Source organism: Cervus canadensis, chromosome 2 (assembly GCF_019320065.1).
Source record: "Cervus canadensis isolate Bull #8, Minnesota chromosome 2, ASM1932006v1, whole genome shotgun sequence".
In the NCBI taxonomy this organism is placed as follows: Eukaryota; Metazoa; Chordata; class Mammalia; order Artiodactyla; family Cervidae; genus Cervus; species Cervus canadensis.
The window spans coordinates 33,639,658-33,656,735 of record NC_057387.1 but is presented as its reverse complement, the minus strand read 5'-3'; the positions used below and the strand labels follow the sequence as shown (position 1 = coordinate 33,656,735).

The 17,078-nt window shown below is 42.3% G+C and overlaps 1 protein-coding gene across 1 annotated transcript in view; it reads left to right on the top strand.

Moving 5' to 3' along the window:
* The first annotated feature begins 1,858 nt into the window (after positions 1-1,858).
* The window catches only part of FAM102B (family with sequence similarity 102 member B), a 77,906-nt gene continuing 62,686 nt past the window's right edge, over positions 1,859-17,078 (top strand). The window contains exon 1 of the mRNA XM_043460476.1: positions 1,859-2,299. Coding sequence (XP_043316411.1) covers positions 2,160-2,299 — 140 coding nt within the window. The 5' untranslated portion in view covers positions 1,859-2,159. The remainder of the gene's footprint in view (positions 2,300-17,078) is intronic.

Genomic DNA, 17,078 nt, shown 5'->3' with positions numbered 1-17,078 from the left:
CAATAACTTCCTAGAGCTGCAGTTTAATAGCTTCTTTTCAGTCCAAATCCCCCAGGATTGCTCTGCAGCAATGCAGACTCCCCTCCTCCGCTCTCCATAGATGGTAGACCTACCTCCCTCTCCCTCTCTCTAATTGATCTGCGTGCCCATCTGTATTATAAGCCCCTCTGTGCCTTCTTCATTTGTATCTCTAGTCCCCAGCACAGTGCCTGGCACACAGTAGGTCTTAATAAATATGAATGTTAAATAATTAAAACTCTTCTTTGGCTTCCAGGCCATTTATCTTCCTTGACCGCCTCTTTGTTTGTTCTCAGGTGCCTTCACAAGCTCCTGTTCCTCCATCTACCCATTAAATATTCTTCAGAGTAACTCATTTTTAATCCATTCTTGGGGCTTCAGCCATCAAGGCATATTCTAATTCCCAAATACATGGTTTCAGCTTTAACCTTTCCCGTGAGCTAAGGCTGCCCTTCTCTCCCTGATGTCTCACAGCTTAAAGACTCATTATCTCTTCCATTCCCAATCTGCCCTCTCCTGCTTCCATCTCGTTTTCCAAGTTACAAACCGCAAAGTTCCCTTTAACTCTTCCCACTGCCTTTCCTTGTCCTGATGGCCAGCCAGCTATATTCACTACCAACTCCCAACCCCAGACTCCTAAACTCTGCCCCTGGGTTTTTACCTTCATTTCCTCTGCCCGGAACACACCCTATTCCCACAGCCCACTTTGTACCAAATTCTGTTCCTTCTTTGAAATTCGGAACACTGGTTAATATCAATTACTTTAATTGCTTTCCCTTCTGATTTGGAGACAAACTGAGTCCTCATGCTAAACAAACACACGTGGTGGGTTTTCTTTTTTAACGACCGATTTATATATATGTGTGTGTGTGTATATATATACATGTATATACATCTCACTAACTCATAAAACCGTTGAGGTCAGGGTTTTTATGTGGTTTTTTGTTTTGTTGTTATTTTTTTAAAAATAAATCATTGGGTCTTGATAGTGACCAACATTTTAGGTGATTAAAAATATTTTTATGTGAATGAATGCATGGATAAATGAGAGAACTGGAAACGAGGATTTTTTCAGTTGCAGCCTTTCAGAAAGATTACTGCGAGGGTTATAATTTAGACTGAAAACGGGAATATTATGTAAGTAAGCAGGGAAGACACATTGCAACAACATACACATGCCTATAGAGGGCAGGTAGTTGCTATGCATCTGTGGACACTATTTTTAGGCTTTACAGTCTCGGTTTGGACAGACTAAATTTTAGAAAGAAAGGTATTATTTTAATCTTTTCTGTACGCTTTTATCCTGGATGACAGGAATTAAAGAATAAACAAGAGAAAACGTCTGTAGCAGTCAGGGCCTGAGTCCTCAGCACATTTTAATCCTTTCTTTTCCTTCCTCATTTTATATGAGGAGGCTCGTGAATTTTAGTTTTAGGATTTCAAATTGACGAAAAGAACGTCGTGGAGATTCTGATTCACTCTATTAACCCATGACTCTCAAACCCAAGGGGAAAAAATATCGCTGAAGGGGGAGGAGGAGAAAGGAGGCGGAGCAAAATAAGTAAAGAAAGGCCGAGAGGAAGCTGTAGAAGGAAGTTCCTTTTTGGTAGGATTTGTTTTCTTTTAACCCCAGAGAGGCGTGACACCCTAACTGCCGTCGCGGGTCAGTTTCCCGGCGAAGCGCCCGCCCGCCCCGAATTTCCTCGCCCGCCCTCCCCACTTCCGCCCGGCGGTGCGCTGCCGGCCGCGGCCGCTGGGGGCGCCTCTGGCCCCGTGGCGCTGAGGAGGCGGCGGCAGCGGCGGCTCTCCCAGCTTCGCCTCTCCTCCTCCCAGACGGGCGGCGGCGGCGGCAAGCTGCACACGGACAGGGCTCCCCGCGCTCAGGCGAGCTGCAGCACGACCACTCCCCGCGGGCGGGCGGGGTCCGCGCTGCGGCCGCCGCCGCGCTCGGGCCCGAGTTGCCGCAAGAGGAGGCGGCGGCGGCCGGACCTCGGCGCCCCCCGGCCGCGCCCCCGCGCGCAGCTCGCGGCGCGGGCCATGGGGCTGGGAGGGCCCGGGGCTCGGCCGAGTTGAAGCGGCGGCGCCGGCCCGCGCGCCCCTTGGGGCCGCCCCCGCACCCCGCTCGCCGGCGTCTGGCTCTCATGATGATGAAGAAGAAGAAGTTTAAGTTTAAGGTGGACTTCGAGCTCGAGGAGCTCTCCTCAGTGCCCTTCGTCAACGGGGTCCTCTTCTGCAAGATGCGGCTGCTGGACGGCGGCAGCTTCACCGCCGAGTCCCCCAGGTAACGCGCCCGCCGCGCCGCCCGCTGCTCCGGAGCAGCTGGATGGGCAACATCTCTTGATGCAGCCCCTTTACTCTAGGAGGGCGGCCAGCCTCGTGAGCTTTTCTTTCTCTAGGGACCAGTCTGAGTGTATCGATCTGCATAAAGTGCTTCGCAAATAGGTTTTCGGCTGGGGTAGCCACCTGCGCTTATGATTCCAGATGGTTCCTGGTATCTGTTCTTCCCTCCTCAGTTCTCCAGGAATGGGAACGATGGTCAGAAGGGAGAGGATGCTTCTGGTTTCTCTTCAGACCTTTCCATGTATGTGAGATGCAGAGTGGAACTTGAGCTGCTGTTAGAACAAAAATAACCCAAACCGCTCGAGTTCCAGGAGCGCCCGCTCTAAACAGAATCTGCCTGTGCATTTAGCCTTTCTCTTTTTGCCTGTCGGTTGCTGGAGGGCTCGGGCGCCCGGGATGCCCAGGCCTGGTCAGACTTGAGTCAAGTGTTCCCTGGAGACAGGACAAGTCTGGGTCTCATCTCAGAGCTGCGTGTCCAGTTACGCCCTAACACTCACTCAATGACCGGTCTTGAAGTGACCTGTCTCTCTCAGTGTGGAGGACTTAGAACCAGAAGCTGTTCTCACTTTGGGTTTTTGTGTGTGTGTGTTTTCGTTTTATTGCTCTCATTTTGAAATGCACCCCTGGGCCTCTCAGGGAGCGTTGTTGGCAGATTACAGAATGAAGTCAGGAGTGGTAAGTGTTCCTTGAGTCATGTCAGACTATTTGTAGGTTGACAGATCTCCCGTAGGGTAAGTGTTCCTTAGGAAAAGAGAAAATTTGTGGAATTTTAAAAAATGAACTTTTAAGGAATAAGGCTTTTAGTTAATGCTTATTTTGCCATTAGTGCTGTACATGGAGTTTATCCTAAAACATACTCTGTTTGCCTTTTGTCATCTCTATTAATTATGTAAAAGAAATAATGTCCATGGGTTGTGGAGTTGGGATGAGAAAATTGTCCAAGGTGGCAATATTGAAGCCTGTGGAAGCCAGAAAATGTCTTGTTGACTAAAGCAAAAGAGTTATGAAGCAATAATGATTCTCAGAATTTTTTTTTCTTTAAAGATCAGCTGAGGAGTTTTTTTTAAGTGTGTGTGTGTGTTAGTCACTCAGTTGTGTCCAACTCTTTGTTGACCCCATGTTGACCCCATGGACTGTAGCTCGCCAGGCTCTTCTGTCCTTGGAATTCTCCAGGCAAGAATACTGAAGTGGATTGCCATTTCCTTCTCCAGGGGATCTTCCAGACCCAGGGATCAAGCCCAGGTCTTCAGGCAGATTCCTTACTGTCTGAGCCACCGGGGAAGTCCCAGGTGTTTTTTTTTTTTTAATTAATTAAACTAATATGATGATACATCCACTGCAGTCATTTTTAACACACTGGTAAGAGAACGGTTTTACTGAGAATGATGGAATAAACATTGTACCAGCTCTTAAGGGTGAAAGCCAAAGCCAATTTTTGAATGTTTCTGTAGGTGCAAGTGACAGTCTTACCCTGTCCTGTGACAGTCCCACCCCTGGCTTCTGGCAGTTAGACCAGCTCTCCTGGGCCAGTGATGACACCTGGTGGTCAGGGTACTTCTCTACTCCCTGCTTTCTCCCTCATTGGCTTGATTCCTATCAGTTATGAATCAGTTATCCAGGTGTTTAGGCAGTTGTTTATTTGACAAATATGAATAGCCTAAACCCTTTAAGTGGGCTTCCCAAGTGGTGTGAGTGGTAAAGAACCTGCCTGCCAGTGCAGGAGACATAAGAGAAGCAGGTTCTATACCTGGGTTGGGAAGATCCCCTGGAAGAGGGCATGGCAGTCCACTGCAGTAGCCTTGCACGGGGAACCCAGAGGAGCCTGGTGGGCTCCAGTCCATAGGGTCACAAAGAATCTGACACAACTGAAGTGATAGAGCAAGCACGCACGCAAACCTTTTAAATATATTATCTTCTCTTACTGCAAGTTTGTGAGGTAGGAATCCCCATTTTGTAGATGAATGACCTGAGATAACTTTCCCGAGGTCCCCACATCTGGTAAGTGAAATGCCAAAATTGGAATTCAGGTCTGTCTAATTTCAAGCAGATTAATGTCAGATAAAGTAGAAAGTTGTGTGCTGTGCTGAATAGGGAGTTTCCCATTGTAGTTAACAAGCAAGGGGTGTAATTTGATTTGGAATTAGCAAGATCGAAAAAGAAAAAGTAGAGTATCCTGTATGAAATTTACGCCTTTCTTTTCCAGCTAAAATGTGACTGTAATCGGAGTCAGTTAAATTAAAAATAATGCTGTGTATAACCAACCAGACAACACCCATGTAGTTTGAAGGGAAGCAATTTATAATAAGGAGGCTGTTCCTGATTAGGTAGAGGTAGTTGATATAAATCTAAGACCAAGAGTATGGAATGAGGCGGATCTGAACCTAAATCCTAGCTCCACCATGGCACATCTATAAAATAGAAACCATTGCTGGCTTATGTGGGTGTTGTGAGGATTTAGTAAGATGATGCACCTAAAACAGCTACCACAATGCTCTGGCACCCAACTGACATTTAAAGAGAAGACAAGGAGCTTATCTAAGAGGGTTTGTTTTCATTACATGTTATACTTTTCTTCTGACAACTATGAAAATGTTGACTTGAAAAAGATAACCTCATTTTAGAAGAAAAAAGAAAGAAAACCAGGAATACTTAAAGGATGTGAATTATTTAAAAATTGTGTAACTTTTTATTTGTGGATACCAGTCTAGGCAGTGTATCTCTAAATAAATGCTAGATTTTAATTGTTTAAAAAATTACCTGAGCTTTGGCAAAAATCAAATATAGTTAACATCTAACATTTCTGCCATAAAAATATTCACTGGACTACGTAGAAAAAGGGTTAACTTAGCAGACCCAAGACTGCTTTCCATAGAAAGACCTGCTTATAGTGTTTTTGTTGGCATCTGGGAAACTCAATGATCAGTAGTTGCCTACACTGACATAAAACTTTAGAGTGGCTCATTGTGCCTGAACTACAGTGTGATTGGTGCTGAGTACTTTCTGGGAGTCTGGGATTTTGGCCTGTGCTGGGCAGAGGGTGCCCACATGACCAGCTCAGGGGAGGGGGGTGGGGAGGATCCTTAGGTACTGCATCTCTAATGAGCTTCCTTGGTATACACATGTGTTGTCCCAGTTTGATACCTGAGAAGTTGGTCCTTGGTCACTCCACTGGGAGAGAGCTCTTGGAAGCTTGCACTTGGCTGCTCAGGGCTTTGTTCCATGCACTTTTCTCCTTTACTGATTCTATTTGTATCCTTTTGCTATAGTTCATCTTAGACATGAGTATGACTACCTGCTGAGTCCTGTGAATCCTCCTAATGGATCACTGAGCCTGGAGATGGTTGTGGGGACCTCCTGATTGGATGCATGAACCTACATAAACTAATAATTCATTTTGTTAAAGAAAAGCTTTGGAGGGACACAGCAAATTATAAATATACTTGGTTTTCTGCAAAAATTAAAGCTGTAGATCATTCATTATTTACCAAATACTAATTTTGCTTTTAACAAGTTTCTAGCTGTCTGTCAGGGGCTATAAAAAATACAACAAATATAAAGGCCCATAAGGCAGTTACCTCTACTTAAGGAAATTAGATCATACATGTATAATTGCTTAACAGGAGACAGTATGATATAGTGCCTAATCAATGAGTCAGACAGTATGTGAATGTTGTTGAAATTCTGAAGGTAAAGAGTTTATTTACAGCTGTAAAGTTTATGAAAACCACATCAGCTTTTCAGTTGTGCATGCTGGGAGGATGAATTTGTGTTGAGGAAATGTGGGTGGGGAGGACTGATGGAGCAAGTTGGCAGTAGGAGTTGGTGATAAATCAGCCTGATTGCTCCAAGAGTTCACATTAAACTTCTGGCAGAATATAGTGACTTTGAGTGCCATTATAAAGAATTTACTTTGCACTGCTCATAGGATAAAAGTCGATCTAAGATTCTTACAGTAAGTCGTAATGTGATTAAACTGCTTTTAAGCTGGCTGTTGGGCTGATGTTCTTTGTATTCAGATAGGAATAGATTAGAAATGAGGAGACAAATTACAAGTCTATTAAAATAACCCAGGCAAAGTGATTAAGAAAATGAACATGGAGGCTTCTCATGTATTAATAGGTCACTGATGAAACGATAATGCTATGGCAAATGACTTGATGACAAGACAGAGTAAAGAAGTCAAGAAAAATCTTTGTTTCGTTTTGTTGAGGGGAATATATATATATATTGTTAGGGAGGGTCGAAGAGGTCAGTTGTATGTTTAACATACTACATTGAGTGATAGCCTGATAAGCAGTTGGAGACATTTTTAGTGTGGATTTCTTAGGTTCTGGTAAGCCTGCTTACTAAATTTTTCATCTAGAATTTCCTTACATGATTTTGCCCTTTTAAAGATTATTATTGTGCTCTGTGGAGTGGGAGCAGGGAGGGAAGCTCAACAGGGAGGGAAATTATGACTGATTCCCCGTTGTTATACGGCAGAAACCAACACAACATTGTAAAGCAATTATCCTCCAATAAAAAAAAAAGATTGTTATTGAAAATTATTCTTAAAAGGATCCAGCTTCTTAAAGAAGGTGTATCCAGTGAAGGGGCTTCCTAGGTGGCTCAGTGGTAAAGAACCCACTTGCCAATGCAGGAGACACAGGAGACCCAGGTTCAATCCCTGGATTGAGAAGATCCCTAGAAGAAGGAAATGGTAACCTCTCCAGTCTTCTTGCCTGGGAATTCCCATGGACAGAGGAATCTTGCGGGCTACAGTCCATGGGGTCATTAAAAAGTTGGACATGACTTAGCAACTGAGCAACATCCTCATCCAGTGAAGAGGTTAGGAAAAAATATAAAGATTAAAAGGTATTTATTTGTAATAAATGTTATTAAAATGATCAGCTATTTATATACTATAAAAATAAATTGTATGATTATAGTGATCTAATAAACTGAAACCAAATTATTGCCTAATAAAATATTTTTGAAGATCTTTCAAAACGAGAATATTACATTAAAATCTTTTCAGAACACTCTTAACTTTGTAAAAGCATTCAGATCACTTTTGAGGTTTACTGAGACTATCAGAACAGATTTAATTTCTGGTCTGCTTTAATAAAGAATATAATAGGAAAATTTTCCTGTATTTTTTAGGATTTCTAAGTTTGCTTTATTTTTTTCTTTTGTGCGTGTGTGTGTGTGTGTGTGTGTGTGTGTGTGTGTGCTCATAGCTAAATATTTTTCTAAGTTTCACATGAACTTGTGGCAGAAAACCACGTGAATCCAGGGAGTGTCTGGGAAGCTAATGAGCATATCTGTATCGGATCTTTTACTTTGTAAACAAACTGAAGGGGTTTTTTTCTGTTTGGCCAGAGTATATTTTCATGTTTTCAAGATTTTAATTCTCTGCACATTGTGTACTTCTTTTTAGTAAACTTTTCCCTTATTGCAAAAATAATACATACTCATGTGGAAAACTTAGAAAATAGAAGAGAAAAATAAGTGAACCAACTAGAGATAATCACTATTATTAGTATTTTGATGTATAACCTAGGAGTCTTTATTGATACACACACACATATACACACACACACCCTCCACACACTTATCACATACTTTATTTTTAAAGCCAAAGTACAGTCATACCATTCTTACATTCTTTTCATTTAATAATTCTTCCCATAATTTATTTTTAATAGATGTATACCATTCCATTGTGTAAATGTGTGCAGTTAGTTTGCTGAACAAAGCCCTTTTTGAAAGTCTTTCTTCTTTGCTTTTTTTTTTTATTAGCATTTTTATAAACACACTAAATTGAGCATCTTTAAAGTCAAATTTTGCACACATTGTTATTTTTTAAAGATTAACACTTAGAGATGAAATTATTGAGTCACAGGGCACTTTTAAGTCTTTTGATTTATATATCAATGTATTACTAACTTGCTCTAACTTTTCTGGGCTTCTCTGGTGGCTCAGACGGTAAAAGAATCTGCCTGCAATGCAGGAGACGCAGGTTCAATCCCTGGGTTGGGAAGATCCACTGGAGAAGCGAATGGCAACGCACTCCAGTATTCTTGCCTAGACTAGAATTCCATGGACAGAGGAGCCTGGTGAGCTACAGTCCATGGGGTTACAAAGAGTTGGACACAACTGAATGACTAACACACACACACAAGAACTTCTCTAAGCCTTCACATCCTCAGAAGAATCCTAGGAGGATAGTACTATTATTACGTTATCACTATTACTGCTGCTGTTACTCTCATTTTATTCCTAAGGAAACATAAGCCAAAGAGGTGCTGAAGATGAACACAGCTAGTACGTGGCCAAGCAGGGAGTCAGTCTGGCTTCAGGGTATGCTGTTAGTCACAGAACTCTGCTGTCTCTCAATTTTTATGTTATGTGTTAAACATCTTATGTTTTAACAAACCAGTAATAATATATATAATATGTTTTCTGAATGCTGGTCTCAGAAAACTGGTTCCAGCGTGCCACACCTCTAAACAAATCTGTAGACCTGGCCTGTTTAGATTTCCCGAGGTTATTTGTATGTGGAAGATGAGAAACGTAGTACTCAGGCACATACTGGTTTGTTTTTTCAAGGTGTGACTTTGCAGCTATAAGTCCTCAAAATTGTTTCATTAGTGGATAGTTGTAAAATTGTTATTAATGCCATTTTACACTAGGAAGTTAATATTCACTATTGTATCACTGAGTCTTGCACACTAGGCAGTTTATAAATGTTTATTGAAAGAATGCAGATATTTGGAGAAAAAATCAATTGTAGCTTTGCTAAGAATGACAAATACTCTGAGATTCCCAAATTATATATATATAAGGAAGTCATGGGGGAAATCACTGCAGATGGTGATTGCAGCCCTGAAATTAAAAGACGCTTACTCCTTGGAAGGAAAGTTATGACCAACCTAGACAGCATATTAAAAAGCAGAGACATTACTTTGCCAACAAAGGTCTGTCTAGTCAAGGCTGTGGTTTTTCCAGTGGTCATGTATGGATGTGAGAGTTGGACTATAAGGAAAGCTGAGTGCTGAAGAATTGATGCTTTTGAACTGTGGTGTTGGAGAAGACTCTTGAGAGTCCCTTGGACTGCAGGGAGATCCAACCAGTCCATCCTAAAGGAGATCAGTCCTGGGTGTTCATTGGAATGACTGATGTTGAAGCTGAAACTCCAGTATTTTGGCCACCTAATGCGAAGAGTGGCCTTATTTGAAAGGCCTCATGCGAAAACTCATTTGAAAAGACCCTGATGTTGGGAAAGATTGAGGGCAGAAGAAGGGGATGACAGAGGATGAGATGGTTAAATGGTATCATTGACTCAATGGACATGAGTTTGGGTAAACTCCAGGAGTTGATGATGGACAGGGAGGCCTGGCATGCTGCGGTTCGTGGAGTTGCAAAGAGTCGGACACAACTGAGCGACTGAACTGACTGAACTGATGGGGAAATAGATGCTGTTCTCTATACACAACTTATAAGAATTAATATTCACTTTGGGGTGTCAGCCTTTGAGGGATATTATCAAGTAGAGTTCCAGGGAACTATTAAGATTCTGAGAGCGAGTTTCAGGAGAAAATGATGGTGTTCAAATACTAAGAAATGAGCATGTATATTTATATATTTTACATTCCTAATTTTATTTATTACAAAATCCCTGTTGTAGAGGTAAAATCCCTTTTGCCTCCTACTGGATTAGGATATATATCAAGTTTTGTAACACATATATTTGAAAAATAACAAATGGCTTAAACTGTAGAGAAATTTTTTCACATATGAAGTTCACGCTGATGTGTTGTCTCTGATCTGTCAAGTTATCAGGGGCCCTGACTCTTTATCTTGTTGCTCTTTCAGGTCCAGGGTATTGTTCTCTTCCACAGGGACTAAGTTGGCTCACCCTACATCCGAATTCCAGCCACCGGGAAGGAGGAAAGGGGAAGGGGAGGTCTTTTTTGCTCATAGCTCATTGACCAGAACTTAAGCAGGAGAATACATCCAGCCCCACGAAGGTAGAGAAATGTCATCTCTGCTGGGTGTCCATTTCCCCTGCAGAAGATTCAGTTACGATAGAGAGAAGGGGAAGACAATTATCAGGGGACAGTTAGCCTGTGCCATTCTCCTCATTTAGAGAAGAGAAAGTTAATCTGCAGGAAAGCAACCTAATTTGTTCAAGGTCATACATCAGTTAAATGAAAAATATCTGAAAGACTATCCCATAAAGAGAGAACAGACTTAGGCTGGGTAGATCAGAGAAGAGAACCAAGGACCAGTGGGGAAATGTTAAAGACAGCATGTTTCTATTCAATATAATAACAGAAAAAATAATCTCCAACATTTAAAGGAATACAGTAGTCAGTGAATAGCCCACCTTGGCCATTTGTCAGGAGTGTTATCCTTCATTGGAAGGATGGGTGACCCTAGATTATTCTTACAGCTCTAACTCCAGGATTTCTATCATACAGGACCCCAAAAAGTTTGTTCAGGGTCCTGTATGATCTCATGGAAGAACCCAAAGGAACTTTTTGGCTAACCCAATGTGGTTAAGTATTTTATTTCCTAATAAATTTCTCTTCCTGTGTGTGCCAAATGTGTGTGTGTTTCTGTCTCCTTGATCCTCTTTCCTATTTTCACCTCTTCTTTACCATTCTTTTAGTTGATTGAAATTCCAGGCATTCTTCAAGATCTAGATCAAATGTCTCATCGGCTTTATGCTCACATCTGTCCCATACTACTGTCCACCCACCGCTTTTCTCCAACACTTATTTCACATACTGTGTTCTTAATAAATATTTATTATTTGTTGAATAAATGAAATCTTTTCTCACCATCCCCAATATGATTTCACCTCTTACATGGCAGATAGATGGGGAAACAGTGGAAACAGTGGCTGACTTTATTTTTCTGGGCTCCAGAGTCACTGCATATGGTGATTGCAGCCATGAAATTAAAAGATGCTTACTCCTTGGAAGGAAAGTTATGACCAACCTAGACAACATATTAAAAAGCAGAGACATTACTTTGCCAACAAAGATCCATCTAGTCAAGGCTATGGTTTTTACAGTGGTCATGTATGGATGTGAGAGTTGGACTATAAAGAAGGCTAAGTGCCAAAGAATTGATGCTTTTGAACTGTGGTGTTGGAGAAGACTCTGGAGAGTCCCTTGGACTGCAGGGAGATCCAACCGGTCCATCCTAAAGGAGATCAGTCCTGGGTGTTCATTGGAGGGTCTGATGTTGAAACTGAAACTCCAGTACTTTGGCCACCTGATGCGAAGAGCTGACTCATTTGAAAAGACCCTGATGCTGGGAAAGACTGAGGGCAGGAGGAGAAGGGGATGACAGGATGAGATGGTTAGATGGCATCATCGACTCGATGGACATGGGTTTGGGTGGACTCCGGGAGTTGGTGATGGACAGGGAGGCCTGGCATGCTGCAGTTCATGGGGTTTCAAAGAGTCAGACACCACTGAGTGACTGAACTGACTTACTCAATTCCTGTAGTTCTTGTTTCTACCATTCATTTCACCCAAATTCATTCTTTTAATTACCTATAAAGAGTTCCATGCAGTGTAAAATATTCAGTTGTTGTTCAGTTGCTAAGTTGTGTTCAACTCTTTGCGACTCCATGGACTGCAGCACACCAGCCTTCCCTGCCCTTCACTGTCTCCTGGAGTTTGCTCAAACTCATGTCCATTAAGTCAGTGATGCCATCCAACCCTCTCATCTTCTGTCACCCCTTCTCCTCCTGACCTTAATCTTTCCCAGCATCAGGGTCTTTTCCAGTGAGTCAGCTCTTCACATCAGGTGGCCAAAGTACTGGAGCTTCAACTTCAGCATCAATCCTTCCAGTGAATATTCAGGGTTGATTTCCTTAAGGATTGACTGGTTGGATCTCCTTGCTGTTCAGGGGACTCTCAAGAGTCTTATCCAGCACCACAATTCAAAAGCCTCAGTTCTTTAGCACTCAGCCTTCTTTATGATCTGACTCTCACATCCGTACATGACTACTGGAGAAACCGTTGCTTTGACTAGACCTTTGTTGGCAAAGTAATGTCTCTGTTTTTTAATGTGCTGTCTAGGTTTGTCAGTTTTTCTTCCAAGGAGCAAGTGTCTTAATTTCATGACTACAGTCACCATCCGCAGTGATTTTGGAACCCCCCAAAAATGAAATCTCTCACTGCTTCCACTTTTCCCTCTTCTGTTTGCCAGGAAATGTTGAGACTGGGTGCCATAATTTTCGTTTTATGAATGTTGAATTTTAAGCCAGCTTTTTCACTCCTCTTTTCATGCTCATCAAGAAGCTTTTTAGTTCCTCTTCTCTTTCTGCCATTAGATAGGTATTATCTGCATATCTGAGGTTGTTGATATTTCTCCTAGCAACCTTGAATCCAGCTTGTGCTTCATCCAGCCAGGCATTTTGCATGATGTACTCTGCTTATAAGTTAAATAAACGGGGTAACAAAATACAGCCTTGACGTACTCCTTTCTCAGTTTGAACCAATCTGTTGTTCTGTGTCTGGTTCTAACTGTTGCTTCTTGATCTGCATACAGATTTCTCAGGAGGCAGGTAAGGTGATCTGGTATTGCCATCTCTTGAAGAATTTTCCAGTTTGTCGTGATCCACACAGTCAAAGGCTTTAGCGTAGCCAGTGAAACAGAAGTAGATGTGTGTTTAACATTCCCATCTCTTTAGTAGAAATAAATGTGTGTTTACACATTCCCATCTCTTTATTTATTTATTTTTTTCATTCCCATCTCTTTAGTAGAAATAAATACAAGAAAGGGTAGGAAAAGTGTTCACCTGGTTTGTTTTGGGTGGGGGTGTCAGGGGAAGTATCATAAAAGATAATTCCTTAGCAAGATTTTGAAAAAAGTCTAGCTGGAGAATAAACAGAATAGTGGAAGGAACACTCGGAGGAGGCAATGGCAACCCACTTGAGTACTCTTGCCTGGAAAATCCCATGGACAGAGGAGCCTGGTGGGCTGCAGTCCATGGGGTCGTGAAGAGTCAGACACGACTGAGTGACTTCACTTTCACTTTTCACTTTCATGCATTGGAGAAGGAAATGGCAACCCACTCCAGTGTTCTTGCCTGGAGAATCCCAGGGACGGCAGAGCCTGGTGGGCTGCCGTCTGTGGGGTTGCACAGAGTCGGACACGACTGAAGCGACTTAGCAGCAGCAGAAGGATCTGCTTGCCACCAGCACGGTGGCAAGTAACAGCAGCATGGAGTGTGCTGGAAGCCCTGTTAGTATAGTGGTTATTTCAGTGCCACATAAGAAACAGGAGAGAGTGGGCTTGCTTGAATATTGTAAGGTCCAGGGAACCAAGAGCAGAGGAGTGTCTTATGCAAAGTTAGTAGGTTAGCTTAGGGCTGGAGTTTAAGAGAATTCTCATCTGATGACCTTAGCTTTCTCAGTAGGAATCCAAAAAGATAAGGGATATGAAGATGATTAAAGACCAGAAAATCTTCTGTAAGGAATGGGAGAGGCAGATGATCAAAGACAAGGTCCAACTGAAATTTCAAACATGAATTTTAGTGATGGCAACATGCATGTTTGTGCATCTTTCTCTGGAGAAATTCTATAGAGTGGGCAAGGTCCAGTGTATAGGTGTTACTGAAATGGTGTGAGGATAGGCATAAGGCAAAGGACTCTGGGTCTGGGATGTTAGGTTATTTGCATAATGTTAAAACAGCCAGAGAATAAGAGTGTTACATAGCCAGATGTCATGTGCCTCATGCTGGAAGTAGTCGAGTTAGAGCCTATAAGTGGCACCAAGGATTTGGGGAAACGCTCGCACTGCTTCCTGTGGAAGATGGGAGTGGAGAATAAATATCTACCCTCCAGGGCTTCCACACAAGTAGTGTGCTCGCGAGACAGCCAGGGTTCAGTTAGGCAGTGGACTGTTAAGTGAAGAGAATGTAGGAGTTTGTGTAGCCCTGGAACCAGGGTCTCGTGTGATGTGGTAGAATGAGTTGGGGAAGAGAACAGCAACAGAACTGTAGGAAAGAGCATTCTGAAGTAGGGAGAAAAAGCGACCAGTACTTGCACTGTAGTCTTTGCCTGTGGATTGCAGGAATGAACGGTATACACAGAACTGAATGGCCTTAAGATTTCCAGTGTGGGTATAAAATAAATTAGGATTGTATCCAAGGACGAGGTAATACAGGACACATTCCCCAGCTTCTCCTTCTAGGAGAGCAAGAATGAGGCCATGTTAGGTCATGCCTTTTACTACCTAGGAGTCCTTGCTTGCTTTTATTGTCTGTGTCTGTCTGACATCCTCCAGCTACAAATTTAGTCTTTATCCACACTGATCTTTTCACTCTCATTTCAGAGAACAAACTTCTTTCTTTTAGATGCCAAGTCATTTTCCTTTGATCCTGTCTTCATCTAACTTCCTTTTTTCTCTCCCTTTCTGTACAATCCTGATTCAAATTTTATTTTTTTAACTTTAAATTTCTTTTTATTTGGAGGATAATTGCTTTACAATGTTGTGTTGGTATCTGCTATACAACAGTGTGAATCAGCCATAAATATACATATATCCCTTTCCTCTTGAGTTGACCCATACTTTATGAAAGAATAATCCACGTTTGCCATCTCTTAAGTGTTCTTCTCCTCTCAACCCCACACTTTGAATTCTACTCCAGCTCTTAGCGGAAATTATCCTTGCTCGTTTTCTCAGCCATGTATAATAGCTAGTCGTTGTTTTCTCATTTGTGCCTTGGTGCTCTATTCTGAACTCTGTGATAATTAGCTATTTCTTAAAACTTGACTATCTTGGTATCCAAGAACCTTTTTCTCTACTTTAACCTCCCACTTCTCTGATTCCTTCACTGAATTCTGTGAGGGCACTTCTACCCACCCTCCTCTTTTAAAAGCAAACGTTAAGAGCAGTATTAGGTTCATAGCAAAACTGAATAAAAGTACAGAGTTCCTGGGTATCCCTTGCCTCCACGCATGCACACACATACACACCTGCACACACATACACACATGCACACAGCCTTCCCTGCTGTAAACATCATACACCAGAGTGGTACATTTGCTCCAACTGAAGAACCTGCATTGGCACATTATCATCACCCAAAGTCTATGGCTTGAATTAGGACTCACTCTTGGTGTATTAGGGAGAAGGAAATGGCACCCCACTCCAGTGTTCCTGCCTGGAGAGTCCCGTGGACAGAGGAGCCTGGTGAGGTCCATGGGGTCGCACAGAGTCAGACACAACTGAAGCGACTTAGCATGCACGCGTGCATTGGAGAAGGAAATGGCAACCCACTCCAGTGTTCTTGCCTGGAGAATCCCGTGGACAAAGGAACCTGATGGGCTGCTGTCCATGGAGTCACACAGAGTCAGACGCAACTGAAGTGACTTAGCATGCATGAGTGCATTGGAGAAGGAAATGGCAACCGAGTCCAGTGTTCCTGCCTGCAGAGTCCCATGGGCAGAGGAGCCTGGTGGGCTGCCGAGGGTGGGGTCGCACAGAGTTGGACATGACTGAAGCAACTTAGTAGAAGCAGCAGCAGCAGCTCGATATATAGTTGGAGTCATATAGTGGGTAGCCATACTCAGATTCAATAAGTAGACTTCTTTCATTTAGTAATACACATTTAAGATTTTTCCATGTCTTCATGACTTGATAGCTCATTTCTTTTTCCCAGTGAATAGTATTCTGCTTTCTTGACATACCATCATTTATCTATTCACCTACCATTTGCTGTGTGATTCCACTCACATGGTACCTAGAGTGGTCACATCTACAGAGACAAAGTAAAATGATGGTTGCCAGAGGCTGAGGGGAGGGAGGATTGGGGAGTTTTTGTGTAATGGATATAGATTTCAGTTTTATAAAATGAAAGGGGTTTTGGAGATTTGGTACACAACAGTATGAATATATTTGAACTATACACTTAAAAGTGGTTAAGAAAGTACATTCTGTTACATATTTTTCCACATTTTAAAAACATGAATAAATATATTACACCCCCCCCCAATTTTTATTAGGCCAAGCTGATTATTTACATGTTAGTACATTCAAATAAGAGCTTTCCACAGTTTGTCATGTTCCACTCATAGGCTTTAGCCTATGATTGACTGTGTGAAACATGACAAACTGTGGAAAGCTCTTGGAGAGATGGGAATACCAGACCATCTCACCTGTCTCCTGAGAAACCTGTGTGTGGGTCAAGAAGCAACAGTTAGAACCCTATATAAAACTGATCTGTTCAAGATCAAGAAAGGACTATGACAGAGCTGTCTGCTATCACCCTGTTTGTTTAACCTATACGCTGAGTACATCATGAGAAATGCCAGGCTGGGTGAATTACAAGCAAGGATCAAGATAGATGGGAAAAACATCAACAACCTCAGCTATGCAGATGACACCACTCTTAATGGCAGAAATCGGAGAGGAACTGAAGAGCCTCTTGATGAGGGTGAAGGAGGAGAATGGAACAGCCAGCTTAAGACTAAATATTAAAAAAACTAAGATCATGGCATCTGGGCCCTATTACTGGTAAGGCAAATAGAAGAGGAAAAGTGGAAATAGTGACAGATTTCCTCTTCTCAGGCTACAAAGTCACTGCAGATGGTGACTGCAGCCTTGAAATCAGAAGACGATTGCTTCTTGGCAGGAAAGCAATGACAAACCTAGACAGTGTGTTGAAAAGCAGAGACATTACTCTGCTGACAAAGGTCCATATAGTCAAG